Source organism: Stegodyphus dumicola, chromosome X1 (genome assembly GCF_044657685.1).
Source record: "Stegodyphus dumicola isolate Sdum_Otavi_A_Nest chromosome X1, ASM4465768v1".
In the NCBI taxonomy this organism is placed as follows: Eukaryota; Metazoa; Arthropoda; class Arachnida; order Araneae; family Eresidae; genus Stegodyphus; species Stegodyphus dumicola.
Genome location: NC_140780.1, coordinates 108107989 through 108124376, shown reverse-complemented (window position 1 = coordinate 108124376; position 16388 = coordinate 108107989). Strand labels below are relative to the sequence as shown.

The 16388-nt window shown below is 32.3% G+C and overlaps 2 protein-coding genes across 4 annotated transcripts in view; one reads left to right on the top strand and one right to left on the bottom strand.

The window, feature by feature from the left end:
* LOC118185900 (A disintegrin and metalloproteinase with thrombospondin motifs 9-like) overlaps positions 1-8633 on the top strand; it is a 524770-nt gene extending 516137 nt beyond the window's left edge. For both annotated transcript variants that reach the window (XM_085807795.1, XM_035355846.2), the window contains one exon: positions 6810-8633. The gene's annotated coding sequence lies outside the window, so the exon portion shown is untranslated. The remainder of the gene's footprint in view (positions 1-6809) is intronic.
* LOC118185901 (caveolin-1-like) overlaps positions 1-16388 on the bottom strand; it is an 87218-nt gene that overhangs the window by 46020 nt on the left and 24810 nt on the right. Inside the window, exon 4 of one of the 2 annotated variants that reach the window (XM_035355848.2) lies at positions 15477-15600. In XM_035355848.2, coding sequence (XP_035211739.2) covers positions 15496-15600 — 105 coding nt within the window. In that variant the 3' untranslated portion in view covers positions 15477-15495. Of the gene's footprint in view, positions 1-9340; positions 15601-16388 lie in introns of those variants that run through there. The other variant, XM_035355847.2, reaches the window with a different exon arrangement.

The window sequence follows — 16388 nt, the reverse complement described above, 5'->3', positions numbered from 1 at the left end:
AAGTAGCGCGTTTCTTCGATATCTGTATGTTCTTGTGATTTATCTCATTTGTCTAACAGTAACACAAAACAAGTCCATGTATTTTATCGTTGCGATAAGCGCAGGATTGTGTCTGTCATTGGCGTAAGCCTTAAGCACCGTGGGTGACAATACAGCTTTGCTTAGTACCGTCCCAGTTTTGAAGTAGATCAGCTGAAGTTCGGGTCAAAGAATCTGTCACCCTTAACACTAAACTACTGGAAAGGACTTTTCGCTCGTGGTATATGTTCCCAAATTAAGTTACATTTTGACACTGCACGCGTCAAGCATCCACGCCTTCTCCAGGATTCGAATCCGAGCCCAGCTATGCGGCAGCCAACAACGCTAACATCGGTACCGATGAGGAAACATATGTATTTACAAAGTATTTTAGAAAGACTGCATGACAAAATAGCTCTTCGTCAGTTGGTCACATATCCTTATTTTCACTTTAAGGAATTAATTGAATACGGAAGACATTCAGATTAGCACAATTTTGAGAGTAATAGCTTCTAATAAAAAAATAATAATTTAAATTAAAGCATTATTAATATAAAATTTTAACTTTTAACGGGCCCCGTAAAATGAAAATTTTATTTGAACAGGTTTGTATTATAATACAAAATTTAATGTAATGATTGGTGTGTGTGTGTGATTATGGCAAAGCCTCGAGGGCTATCTGCCTAAGGGGAGGGATGCCTTCGTGGGGGACTTTCTAAGGGAAACTGGCTCGCATACACGTTACACATGTAATAATTGTGTGTCTGTGTATAATAATATAATTATTATATGTAATAATTAATTGTGCTTGTTTTTAATACACTCACGTTTGTGAAAATTGCAACACCAAGAAGGAATCGTCATAATTGAATGCAATTTAATACACAGTTGAGTGGTAGTGGTACAAATAAATGATTAAATGTTCAAAGCAAACAAACAAGAACAAGAGATCAGAATCAGTATTTTGTGTGGCCACCACGCGCCGCAATAAGTGCTGCTACACGACGTGGCATGGAGTCAAACAAAGTTTGAATGTCTGACTGAGGAAGAGCATTCCATATCGTTTGTACGCGTACCCAAAGTTCGTCTGCAGACGCAACAGGACGAGGATCACGAGCAAGACGCCGACCAATGACATCCCACACATGTTCAATTGGCGACATATCCGGGGAACACGCAGGCCAAGGAAGAAGCTGTACCTGCTGCGCTGCAAAGAAGGATTTAACAATCCGAGCAGTATGAGGGCGGGCATTGTCCTGTTGAAATACAGCGCCTGGCAAGCTTTGAAGGAAGGGAACAGCTTCGGGCTGTAGAACTTCACGGATATACCGGTTGCTGTTCAGATTGCCCACAATTCGTAGCAATTGAGATCGTCTATGATATGCTATGGCGCCCCAGACCATAACTCCGGGTGTTCGTCCACTGTGGCGTTCGATAATGCACTCCGGAAGGTGGCGTTCACCGGCATAGCGTCTGACACGAATGCGGCCATCATGGTACCACAAATTAAAGCGGGATTCGTCAGAAAACACGACATGCTGCCAATCAGCACGCCAGTCTCTATGCTGATTGGCCCATTGTAGCCTCAGGCGGCGATGGTCGTGCGTTAGGGGGATCCTGTATAAAGGGGTCCGTGCGCGCAGTCCACACTGCAGCAGACGTCTACGAATTGATGAAGCACACAATGAAACACCTGTAGCTATTGACCACAGTGCTGCCAATTGTCTAGAGGAAGCTGTACGGTCCGTCCGCGCCATGCGGACCAGGTGTCTATCATCGCGAGCTGACGTCACATTTCGGGGTCCACTCCCGGATTTCCGAGTTGTCCGACACTCGTCCGTCCACTGCTTCCAAACGCGCATCACTGTGCTGCTGTTACGCTGCACACGAGAGGCTACTGCACGATACGACAATCCAGCTTCACGAAGGCCGATGATTCTCCCTCGTTCAAACTCTGTAAGTTGTTCAAATCTCGCTCTCTTTCGTCGACGAGGCATAAGTACAGATTGAGTTAACGTTTACCACTAGCAGATAACCACCGATAACCATACACGCCTCGCTACAGCCGTCTATTTATTCGGATCCATCAGCCGTTCAGAGGGCGCTGCTCAGCATACGCATGCGCTACGGATTTGCAATTCTAATCATTTGCATATCATGCGCTACTTTGCATTTCCTGAAAATTTCAGCTCACTCGCGTAAGTCCTTCATGGTGTTGCAATTTTCACAAACGTGAGTGTATAATTTAGCTGTCATAAATATATTAAATTATTGATATAAGTTAATTATTTTTTAATTCATCATAGTCCTTTGAAAATCCAAACATAGTCTAAGAAATGTAAATGATCATAAACTTTATGATCTCAGGAGCTGTTTTCCAAATTATGGTGGAACGCATATTTAAAATCTCAATAAAAAATTATATTAAAAGAGATTTTTCAGAAACTTGCTTTGCAGTTTGCTTCCATGCGTCATAAGGCACAAAGAAATTTTCTGAGTATACACATTCTTCATTTCTCTCTGCAACACATAAAGTGTCTGTTCTGCGTAATAAACTGCAGAAATATATTTTGATGTCCCAACAAAATGTGTATCATTTTCGTGGGGCTTCCCTTTGTTTTAAATATTTATTATTCCATTCCTCTTTTTGCAACTGTACTATGTCTTATGCACATTAATATAGATTAAAAATTGTGTTCGGAATAACTTGGCATTGCACTTTTAGCTATGCTTTCTCATTCAAAGTTTAATACTGCAATTTTTCAAGCTATTACTCGAGCAAAATAAGTTTTCCTGACTGTATCCCAGTCGTTGAATTCATTTATGTAGTTGCAGTTTTCATATCACCCAAAACGTGTTTTGGGACAGTCAAGTTATTTTCTTGGATATAATTCCAAAATGTTCTTGTTCTTTGTACCTAGACTATCTTCTTACAATATATTGTTGTATAATGGTTTGATTTGGCCATATTTCAAGATGCGTGTATGTAGTATGCTTACTTAAAGATGTATATGGAACAGACAAATGTCAATGTGTTGCTGCTGATAGAGACTTTTCTCCTATGATTACTGATAAACCCTTCAAAAAGGCTCATCTTACCACCATTAGAGAAATTCTGCCTTTAAAAGCAACCACAGTAAACTTGTTGTGATCCCTTTTCTCTTTCAATCAATTGCAAAATTAGGCAAATTAACCATAAATTCAATGTTGAGAACTTATAGCACTCCTTGTGAATGTGATTTGACATACATTGGTCAGACAAAGAGAGGAGTAAAATTTCACATTAAAGAACACGAATCCTGTATCGGAAAAGGATAAATAAATAAAGCTAATCATTGTTTGTTTATTCCGTGACCTCAATTTTGATTTTAGTTCATCTAGAATGATCCAAAAAATTCAATTCTATAGATTTTCTTCAAGCCTTCCAAATTCACAAAAATATAAATCTGGGTATTTTAGTTGATGTAATTATTTCCAATGTAGTTTTTTTTTTTTTTTTCCCCCCCCCCAAAATATTCAAATTTCTAATATCTTAGCTTTAATTCTTACTATTTTTTCCCTCTCCTCTAAATAGATGGTTCATTTTTTCTTTGGACCTGCGTGTTCATAAGGCAAATTCAATGGCACTTGAAATAGATAGAGCTTTGTATAAAATGTATGCCACTCAAAGGCTGTATTACTTTGTCGCCTAATCTTACAATATAATAAAATAAATTTAGGACAAATGTTGAACATACATGTACGGCTTGACTGCTTGAAAATTTAAAATTTGAATATACATAAATCTGTGTATGCCTTTAGAACAGAAATAATCTAAAAAGTATGAAACATTCTACTGCACTTAGTGAGAGGAATATATGTGTTATGGGCCTCGCAGAAGACAGCAAGCGAAGGGGTCTCTAATGGTTTCGATGTTTTTTCTTAGACATTTTCCAAGGAAACCACTGCACACTGCTTCTTAGAAATCTCGATAGAAATCGAAATATAAAGCAGTGAGGAGATTTTAAATCTCATGACTTCTTATAACTTCAGAAGATCATTGGTTATTTTCTCATAATTCCCTGTCCTGTGCTTCCATAGGTAGTTCGGCATTTTCTTTGATAACTGCAATATGCCATATATGTATATAATTCGATTCTCTGATATATAATTGGAAGATACATTAATATACTATATATATATAGAGAGAGAGAGAGAGAAAGAGATCTATATATATTTATCTATATATACAGGGTGTCTCAAAACCACGTTTCAGAAATTCTAGGAGGGATAGGGTGCACCCCAACGACTCGGAATCATATAGTAATGCACGGTCTGAAATGCATTTCTGATGTGGTAGATGACGTTGTGTGAAAGTTAAGAGAGTATTTGCAGGGAATCGCCATTTTGTACAAGGACGCGGAGTTAGTAGGATGAATAATTATACGAACGCGGAATTAGCCGATATGCATTTGACATATAGGGCTGCAGATTGTAGTGGGTCAGCTGCACAGCGCTTGTATGCTTGCGTTGGCCTGTTCGATAACCGGACCTGTCATGTCTTGATTTCTTTTTATGTGGACATATGAAGATACTGGTTTACGACACCTCCGTTAACAACACCGAGGAGCTGGTTGCACGAATCGAGTTAGCTGCCGGAGAAATTCGAGATATGCTTGCAGTATTCCAGAATATTGTGAATTCCATACGTTGCAGACGTAAGGCTTGCACTGGAATCTGTAGACGAAACTTCGAACGCTATCTTTGACTCATGTTACTTTTGTTCATGTAAGTTTATTATTAAAACGAATATTAAATTACTTGGCGTCTTTCAATTTCTGATGTTTCTGTATACACCAAAAGCGCGTCAGGAAAACGTTTTACTCATTCTTATGAAGCACTTTACATATTATCAAATGACGTTAGCATTTAAGTCACGCATAAACTGTACATAATAGCAAAGATTTGAGTGTATGTCTGAAATCAGTACATATGTATCAGTGGAAACAATATTATTCTGTAACAAAACCTTCTGTTTACTAGTGTTATTTAAGAGTATTATAAACACCTTCTGAAATTAAGGTAAACCTTATAAAAGACAAAACCTTCCTTCCGTCTTTTACATATAATTGGAACAAAACATTATGCTTGCGTATTAAAAACAAGAACTCTTAGCCAGAAGTAAAACTACATTACTAAACGTTTATTACTTATTATCTGTTACTTTATTGGCGTTATAAATAAATACATTTTGAGCTACAAAGGAAACTCTGAAGATGATGCCTGCAATCATGTCGAAACGGATACTGCAGATTAACCAGAAAATTGTAACGTAACATTTTGATCATGTAATGAGGCAAAATATTTTATGTTGCCTTTGCCTTATGACAACTACGTCTGCAGATGCTTTAGTCTTCGTGTCTGTGAGAGATGTTTAAGGGAAAACAAATTTGCTTCTTAAGCAGAAAAAAAGAGAATATACCCTGTACATGTGTATTTATTTGCAGGGAAATTAAACAATTGTCATAGAAATTAATATGTATTTTTTGAAAGTGTGCTGATATATTATGGCATAAAGAAATAGGAAATGATTATACTTATTTGTTAATTTCAATATACATTTTATGTAACAACCCATTTAGAATATACTGGTAGGGTCTAGATTCTAATGTAAAACTTCGTTCATCAGTAACCCATTTATGTTGGATTGGATGTTTATTTTGTAAATTTCGTAACCTGTTTAATTGTGAAAATATGTAAAATTCAAAACTTGAAAGAAATTTACATAAGTTCATTCCTGGCGGTTGGAAGCGTATTATTCTGATAACATTATAAACAAGATCTTCAGCATCAAAACTGGTAAAAAGCAAATTTAAACTCAATTCTTTTCTCAATTTTTAATAGCACTTAGGCAATAAAGAAAAAACATTTAAGCACAATACAAATTTGTTTAAAATGCCTAACAGAAATGCACTATGAGCTTCAGAACAGATAAAACCTTGAAAACACTGGTAAATCTTCCCGAGCTAACTCCCGAACGCTGAATGAGTTGCTTCTGAGGGGAAAATATCATTTGCTTAACAAATAGGATAAATATAAGCCACATGGCTTCCGAAAAAACAATCTGTCTCCTTTGGCAAATATCTTTTAAGTGATTTGCCGTAAATTAGTAATGCGGTCCAATCCTTTTCCTAACATATGTTTCTATCTTTTACCACAGGACTTTTCAGTGGAATTTTAAGTGAATTCGACTCGATTATTTATGACCTGAGGCCCTGTTTTCGAATCCTAAACTTAGCGCTTAGTACTTTTTGTGCACACTGAGCTTAATAAAGAGCTTAAATATTCTTGTATACGACTCCAAGTTACAGTTATCTTCTGAGCCCCTGTCACATTTTACCCACAGTAATAATAAAAGTACTATTCTTCTTGCAGGAAGAAAATTATTTAAAACTATACTGTTTTACAGATATTAATAATTTTGGTGCTATATGACTTCATAAATCTGTAAACCATTTAAATTACTTTCCGAGACTATCACGTTATCAAGCACAATAATCCATTTAAATTATTTATCAAGACTTCATTGTATGAAGAGCTTAAATTATTGATGAATAATTTAAATGGATTATTGTGCTTAATAACGTGATAGTCTCGGAAAGTAATAAAATAAATCAAGTTGAAAAAATTATTTTAATTATTCATCTTATTGTGTTGTGTGTATTCCTGTCATATGTCAAATATGCAGTTCCGTAAGTTATTACTTCCTTAAATATTGCCTCATGTAAACTAATATTGATCTTCTTTTCTAGGTTCGCTAAGTTCTTATTTATACGGGCCAAGCAAATACACGGAATTTGCCAAAGAGTTGTATGCTATGCCTGTGTTCCATTATTTTCTCGTGTATATTACTTATTTTGTGGCGCATCTGAGTTCAGAGGGATAGTAAACAACCTATAGGCTACTGCAGGCAGCAGCCTGTCTAGCCCACCAAAACACTGCCATTACATCCCGTGAATCACTGTGATCTGATGATTGGACTAATATTGTTATTGTATATTTCTGCAATGGCACTGATAAGGTCAACGCTGTTGGACTAGCTAAAGTGCAGGTGTGATGGAGAGTGAGTGACACGGGAATTAAGTAAAATTTATAATTCCTACGTGTTGCCTGCCTAAGTCTGCTAAAACTAAGTGGCAGAGAATACATTATTAATTTAGTGTAATAAAACAAAATGAGGCTCTATCTTCATTACATGTGGTAGCAGTTTCTGATGCAATAGAAAATGATTAACTTAAAAAGCGTTCATGATGAGTAATAACAAGAGCAATATCAGCAGTACTTAAAAATGCGAAGTACGAAAAATAAAGGAATACGCTAATAAATGTTTTCTTTTTACGTTAAAGATTTGCTTATGTACTAGGTCATGATTGCATAAAATAATGTAATTGAATTTTAATCACATTTTAATAATTAAATGAAATAATTCACAGATTTTTAATACTGTTTGAATTTTGTTTACTCTATATTTGAATTTTAATTTTCCCGTTTGTTTATCTATCATATTATCATATTATTATGTCATAATTTATAATTCATCTTAGCATCTCAGAATTCGTAAACTGTCTTTAAAGTTTTGAAAAAAAAAAGTTACTGCAATAAACGTGGATATCATCATTAATTGGAAACAGTTCTCAGGGTTCCATATGCTTCATTTTATCTGTAATGTGGTATTGTAGTAATTAAATCCTAGTCTGTGTAATTTCATGAAACTGTTTGTTAGCTACATCCGATTTTGAAAAATAATGCTATTTGAAAGCAAACATTGTATTTCTCCTTTAAAGCATGGTAAGATGTTTAGTTTAGGAAAGCATTAATGCAATTTTTTATTTACTTAAGTTGTTTTCAGTTTAAAATAAATCTTTGATATTAAATCTTTGTGAGATTAATAGATCAAGTGACAGCGTATTAAAAATATTAAAAGAAATAATACTAGAGATAGATATCTTGCCCCAAAATATCGCTTTTGTAGTGCTATTTATAAAAATTATTAAGTAGACTTTCAGCAGGCATTCTCTTATTTTTGTGAGTTATATTCATACAAATCATCTCAAAATCATTTTAACATTTGAAAACATTGATGAACGCAAACTGAAATTACATCCTCAATTTTTAATAAATATTTTAGACATTATTTAGTAACATTAATTTCGGGTTTAGTTATCGAGCATTATGTTCTTGGTATTTTGTGGTTGTTAAGAGTTTTGGTTGTGATTTCTTTAGTCGCTTGAAACATCCACAAAACAAAATAAAATTACTCATTTCAAACACCGGTAAAATATTTAAGTACTACTGAAGATTAGTCTCGTATCTTTCTTCTTACTTTTTGATATGTATTCTCTGAAGAGAAGCTGTTAGTGCTCTGAAACCATAAAACTTATTTCACTTTTCAACTATTCAGAGCACAGGTTTATTGCAGTTCAGTCTGTTTATTAAGCTCATCTTACTGTACTTCATAGTCACATCTAAAAGAACATTTCAGAGACTCTTTTTTTTATAAATGCATTAAACGTTTTTTTATTTATGACAAAATGTATATGCCTACTGTGTTCAATAAATAATTTTCTTAAAATGTATTGTCCTGTGTGGTGTGTATAATTTACCGACTCTTGCTTGACACTATTAGACTATGCAAAAAACATTTTAGCGGTTTTTAATAGTTAGTTTTCAAAACATAAGTATTAAAGAAAACGAAAAATGTCTAAAAACTTCCACATAGGGTATATTTCAATATTCACATCCTCAAAGCATGTGGTCAATTTTTACCTTAGACCCCTCTTCCTATATTAGTTGTTAAAATATTGCCCACATTTGAGGCCCTGTAAAACAGCTTATGTATTTTACATACATGCTATTTCTTCCCCGCTTTGATATTTTAAATAATAGCTAGAGATTACATAACTTATACACTATAGCAAATATCATGTAACTGCTGCATAAAAATCGTGCATTAGTAGTCTTAATCGTGCGTTGTTTCTCTGTGTGAAGTCACCAAACAAATTGTGCAATATATTCACGCTCATGTTGCAAATAACCATCTTAAGCCTAGATAAGCAATCTAGGTCACAAATAACCATCTTAAGCCGCATCTTAGCAACATTGCGCTCACACTAAAAGCATTTCCGTTTTGGCCTTTGTTGAATGCTCCTCAAAGCATGATAGATGCAGATGTTCAAAAAGTTACAATGAACAACTTTAAACCTATATCAGACGTTTCCAAATTTTCGGTATAATCCGCCCATAATAAAAATGACTATTTTTAAAAACAATTATGATGCGAAACCAATGTTATAATGTTTTATTGTTGCATATAAGGGTCTATAGGAATCACAAAATTAAGCACTGTAACATGTATGAAGCATACAGTCTAAAAGAACCCAAAAACTGTTACAACATTTATTTGGTCAATCACAATATGAGGATGTGCAGAGAAATGTTTGAAAAAAGAATAAATTGCGCACAGTTTAATGCAAAACTTGGCACTACTGAGAGACATCACTATTACAAACATCATCTATGAAAAACAACAGTTTTTTATCGATAGTAATAAATAACATTATAGAAATGCACACATATTCTATGAATACTGGTTAATGGCACAAAGGACAGAGAAAATGAATAAGAAAAATTCCGATAAAAGACTTTATACAGTATTATTTTAGCTCCTTTTTTACCTCAACAGTTGTAAATACTAAATTAAATGGACATTTTCGCATTATATGTCAAAGAACTACATACATAGAGACAATAAAATTACAAATATTTTATCAATGATATATCTGCATCTCACACAATTGAAAACAGTTTAAAAGGCTGATGAATATATCGCTGTATGTGTAACTAACAGTATAGATTAAAATTTATGAAGTATTTCATTAAAATTTTTCATTTATATTTATGTCATCTAATATATGTAGTATAAATGCTATCAAGAATATAATAAGATTCAAAAGTTCTAATTTTAATGTACAATTTCAAAACTATATATATAATTCTTTTCCAAACAGTTTACGAAGCATAAAGAAAATTTGTAAAATTTTTACAGCATATATATATATATATATATATATTTATCGATTTCGAAAGCTTCTGAAATACAGCGCTCAGTTATAATTTTCTGTTAATCACCAACGTAGAAAAAATAGTTCTTTCTTCTTATGATTATTGTAAACCAATTACCTTAGCTAGGCTTTAACAGTTTAGAATTAATTTAATCTAGATTTACTTTTTGAATTATCATATACAACGAAAGATTTCAGTGTTTAGAATACACTACCAAAGACTATAAAATTCTAGTAATTACCTAATTAATTAAATATGCATATTATTCTAAAATGCATACTAATTAAAAATATGTATTTCAAATAAATTAATAAATAAAGAGTTTGTAGAGCCTGCAGGTTTGAAAAACACTTAACAGAAATTTAATCACAAATTTTAATTTATTAAACAGAAGAAATCTGACGGAAGAATTTGCATTTTTTCTACAAATAGCTCTGATTTCATATCATTTATGTCAAAAGTGAATCAGAAATTATTGCTTTATTACAAAAATATTTCATTACATGTGTGGCGCACTTCTGTGAAATTTCCAAGCAAAAATTTATTCACTTTATAACAAAATATGTCTCAACTGTTAGGTTTGCAATATGAAACTGAAAATTTAGTAGTACGACAGAAAATTAAGCAGTTATCTGTATGATATAGGTACATTAATTTGTAATGTATTCTCAAAATAAATGCTACATGTTAGATATATTTCGGACAACTAATTTATAATAGAATAATGCCATTATTCCGTTAAGTAAGATGATAAGCGCAATGTAGAGACTTCAAAAACAATACATTTTTGGATGGCCAGAGAAGTGCATATTATACGCCTAATGGTAGAGAACTGTTACATATAAAATATATTGATTATCTCTTTCATCCTCTGTAGTGGATCAGTAAAAGGGAGTTCTGAAAACTCATTAAAATTATTCTTGATATATCTAAGTACAATGGATAGTGTTACGAAAACTATGTCTGTAAATGGATTATCATTACATTACATTACGCAATTTTTATTATCTATCTATCAATATCAAATTAGATGTTAGCCTAATATATTATCTAATGATACTCAGATTGTTCTAATTCACTGAAAATTAAATTTCATCCCCTAACATTTCTTTATTATGAATGGAAGGGACTTGTAAAATCTTTCATACTGGTGAGATATTTGAAGAATTTCTTATGATGGGGAATTTCATAGCTTTAAGAAGTCAATCTAAAGAGGTAAGATTAATGCATCATTAGAAAATCCAGATAAAAAACTAGTAACAGAGGTAAATTATAAAAAACAATAAAGTTGAAGAATGAACAGGGATTTTTCAATCAAGAAAGCTGAAAAGCACTTGACCGAAATGGGATAACTAATTCAAAGCAAAATAAGTAAAAAATTAATTGTATTTTAATTTAATTAAAATTTGATTTCTTGATTTGTGTTTTTACAAACTTTATTCTTGTTAAGTACTTATTTTCAATTGCAGTTTGTAAAATTCGTATATACACCAGTAACCCCACTAACGTCATCGATAGTGTTTTATCATTAATTATTAGAACCTATCTTCTGAAAATTTAGGAACAGGACCTTTATTTTAGATTAAAAAATTTAAACATAGAACTCTTAACCTTTAAAGAAAATCTTTTTATCGTAAGAAAATTTTGCTAAAATATTGATTTGAGTCAACTAACAGACGTTTGGATGCAAGAAAGTTCAGCATCCGGAAACAAATGTGTTGTGACAGAAGTAGATGCAAAGATAGTGCAAAAATATTCGTATCTAGAAATAAATATACATCTCAAAGGTGTCAGAGCTATTTGCAGGATATGTGACATAAAATGTAACAGTAATTTAAATTTTTTAATAATTAATTAAATGTTTTATCCAAATAAAGTTGAAAAAGTTTGATCATCACAATTTTTATCTACGTACAAAAAAAAAAAAAAAAAAAAAAATTAAACAAAGTTTACTTGTGCAATATCATTGTTAACAACTGTTTCTTTCTTTTGTACTAACTGTATACCTTAATGGCTACAAATTTTATAATCATTGCTTGAACGATAAATCCTTACCTAACTAACTCTTATCTATATTCAAGCAATTAACAGATCTTATATTCACTGTCCAAGCGAGCAGTTCTTTCTTTTAAAATGCAAGAAAAAGGTGTTAATTTTTGGTGTTGTTGTTGAATGAGAATCACAGCACTGAGACGAGAATAAAATGTAAAGAGTCCAGTATGAAAATGTTCGTAAGTATTAAATATTTACCTTACTCATAAAACAGATAACATTTATAATTATATTTGAAACTTGAGATGCATTTAAATGGCTTTTCATTAAACACTTCAAATACTGAGCAAAACTCTTTCACATGGAATGAGCTGTTATCAACAAGTTTTACAATAATAAATCTTGAACCTCTCCGCAGTCTCTGAGTAACTGCAGTGAGTATAAAAGATAAACTGTCAACAAGAATGATATATGGCAAAAATACAACTCGATAAATTAATGATGAAATTTTTTAAAACACTAAAATCACGGTGTATATTTTTCAAAAACTCTTTTCATTTATAAATTAAAAAAGTGATACAAAATACCGCTTTTCTTGCTCAGAGTAGAATTTTAGCTAAATTTTATTTTATTCAAAGTTAGTTTTTACTCTTAATATACACATTTCAAAAAGGGGTAAATAAATATTCATTAAAAAAGTAGACAATGAGATGTTTATGACGCAAGACATCATGATGATGTTCATTTTATGATGAAGCATATTTATTGATGGTCCTTCTTTTGTATGAACTTCGTATAACTTCAATAAATTGTACTAAATAATAGTAAAAAAATTAACAAAAAGAGGTTGAAGACATGATTTACTTACATGAAAAAAAAGAGAAAAAAAAAAAAACAGTTGAAAAAAAAACCTTCAAAGCATTTTGTGCGATCAGTGGGTGAAGAATATTATAATGGCTAAATCTCTATATTAATAGCTTAAAGTATGCCTTTCATGCCAAAACTATGAAAGTATTTCAAATATGCAAATCTGATTGCAAATAGGCGTACGCCGAAGAAACATTTTATGTGACAAGAAAGATAAGAAACATACTCTTCCACAAGAACGCTTCATTTTTAAGTCTGTTATAATGAATATCTTTTCGATTAATAGATGAATAGGAAAACAACTCATTTATTGCAGGTTATCACAATCGAAACACGAGAATAATTAGTCGAAAACACGTATTATGTGTAAAACATTAAACGTATAAAAATTCAAGAGCTTTTATCAAAATTTTTCGAATTGACTATAAAATCATGAAAGATACAATTATCAAGCTTTCAATCTCTACTTAGCAATTCTTACTTTTATCCTCTGTAAGTAAAAAATAAATTTAAAGAATACCAACGACTCACAAAGAAATTCTCATCTTTACATATTTAGAATGTAAATCAGTACTCATAATGTGGTATGATAGGTTCTAGAACTATGCGTTTAAAAATGAATTATATGCAGTGTAAGTAAATATTTTAGAGGTCTTTGCAGCAATTCAGTTGAGGAATTTGAGGATATCATATCGTGAAATAGATACTGCATGAAATAATTTGTTTGAGTGCCAAATATAATAAACTGACTCCATATGTATTCTAGATTTCATATACTAGTAATTTTATATAGAAAAGATCTGAGCAAGGAGACATAGGGACAATTTTAGACTCCTTGATTACTATACGTCTCACCTACATGTATATTCGGTGGTAATGTTTAAAAGAACGAAATTATAGAAACAAACTGAATGACATAAAATTCTTGAAAATAAGCATCGCTAGTTGCATACAAGAAATCAAGATATCTTAATACATGAAGAAACACATGCGTCATTTACAAATATTTTGCTGCCTGTAATACTGAGATTATTTTTCTGAAGTTTGTAAAAGAAATATCAGAAATACAAATAAAATCAGATTCATATGTAGAGCTAAAATAAGGTTTTAAATCGGGAGTTCGAGATCTTAACGATAAAAACCAGGTATAACATATAACTTATAAAGTATCATAGATGTCGGCAAGAAATTTATAGCAAAACACACCAGATCAATCTCCAGTTAACTCTCTGCATCATGACGTGACAAAAGTTATTACAGAAAATTCATATTTCATACGTAAGAAAAATTAAATTCATGACAAAATACATTCTATTAACGTTAAACAATTTTTAACATGATTTTTTCTGGAAGTCAACGATCCAACTTCATAGGATAAGTACGTGATATACCATCGCTTGCCAACGCTCATGAATTCTACCTTGTTGCATAAACAGTTCTTAAAATAACTCATTTTAAGAACAGAAAATTTCCATTAAAGAGGAGAAAATTCAGAGAGCAAAAATGAATATATTTTCCAGCAATTTTGTTAAACATACGAACCATTCACTTCAGCATGAAAGCATGAGAAATATGCGACAACGCAGGTAAATATGTAAAAAAGGAGAGCTGAAATGATGAAATGATTTGCATTATTTAAGTTCAGAGGGTGGAAAATTATGATAAAAATATTTAAGCCGTCGGGCTCAACGATTGCTTACAAAAGCATGAGTAGCACGAAATGATCACATTTCTAAGCATTAAATGAAGGCTACAGGAATAGTAAGTGCCATGCACACAAATGTATATTTCACAAGAAATTTTCGATGGCATTATTAAAACATTTTATAAATTATTTTAAAAAATTCGTTTACAAGATAATATGTTTGATACTGGAAAGTAAATGTACAAATTCTACAATATGCATAGCTGTTATAAATTATTTCAAACAATACATTTAAAAATGTAATATATATTATTGCTGAAAATATTATATTAAATATTTAAACTTTATAGACAGTTTGTACATCATCCATGGGAAAAAAAAAAACTGTATTTAAAAGGAAATGCTTGCCAGCATTTAACTGAAATCAGCGCTGCATTAAGACAAATGAAATAGCTGTGTGAATTATATGAAATGAAAATATATGTTTTTAATTCATGCTTTAGAATATGAAAGTATTAAACTGGACGTACTTTTACTAATTGTAATCAGTCTGAAGTTTGTTGACTTCAGTAAATAAGCATCTTAACGTTAGAAAAGTCAAAAATATGTTATCTACCTCATTAAAAACACAAAGTTATTTTTCAAATGCACTGATTGAATATCACATTTTTTTAATTATTATTTCAGTTCAATGCGGAATCAGTCTCGCCATATTATATCTGAATATCATCTTTTCAAAACGTAACTTTGATACACAAAAGAATGTTCTGCAACAATGAAATTAAATCAAACTACATACTGAACCGTGATAATGCTGCTGTTAATGAATATATAGCTGACATGAGTCGAGTACCTGGAAAAAAAATATATAATTATGCAGAATCTTGAGCGTCTGGCTTTTCTTTACGTCCGCTGAACAACAATCCGACTGACTGAAATACAGGATCCAGGACTGCATGAATAACGCCACCCCAAAACTGAAATCAAGGTTTATTAGTTAATTTTCGAAAGGGGATTAAACATAAACATTAACATTACATTAACAATCAAACATTTATGTTTTTTTTAAATTCAAAATTAGGACAGCATTATTCATGAAGTCGGCTTTAATCGTAAATTTCCTTGCATGAAAGCTAGAAACAAGATAAGGCTGCCTCACTAGAACTGAAAGGAAATAATGCAAATTTCATGTGCAGAAATCCTAGAATAAAATGATTTCGTGTGCAGTAATTCTAGAATCAAATCAAATATTTAAGAAATGCATAAATATACTCATAGACCAGCGTTTCTCAAGCATTTGATATCGTGCTCCAATTTTTAAGTGAAACTTTGTCATACCCTAAAACTGCTGGCCATCTAAAATGCAGCGGCATGAAGGAAGCATCGAAACAGCATGAAACTTGCATCGTTTTCTATAAGGTGTTTTGTCCCTCATTTCCGCATGCCTTCGCGGTGCTATTGGAAGTACACTCGACACATATTCGTGAGGTCCGTGATTCGAGTCCCGGCTAGAGCATTGCACATTTTTCACGTCTCCTGCTTCCAAAATCCTAGTGACTCTATAATTTATACATCGCGATGGACTATACAAACGATTAAGATTTCAGCGCAAGCTCGGTCCGCCAGCGGCTAAGTGTTAAAGACGCTGAACACTAGTAGTTTGGTCCGGGGTTCGAATCCCTTTATGGATGTTTTTCATGGCTTTTCCCATGTGTAACGTGTATATGAGCCAGTTTCCTTCAAAAAGCCCTCCACGAAGGCATCC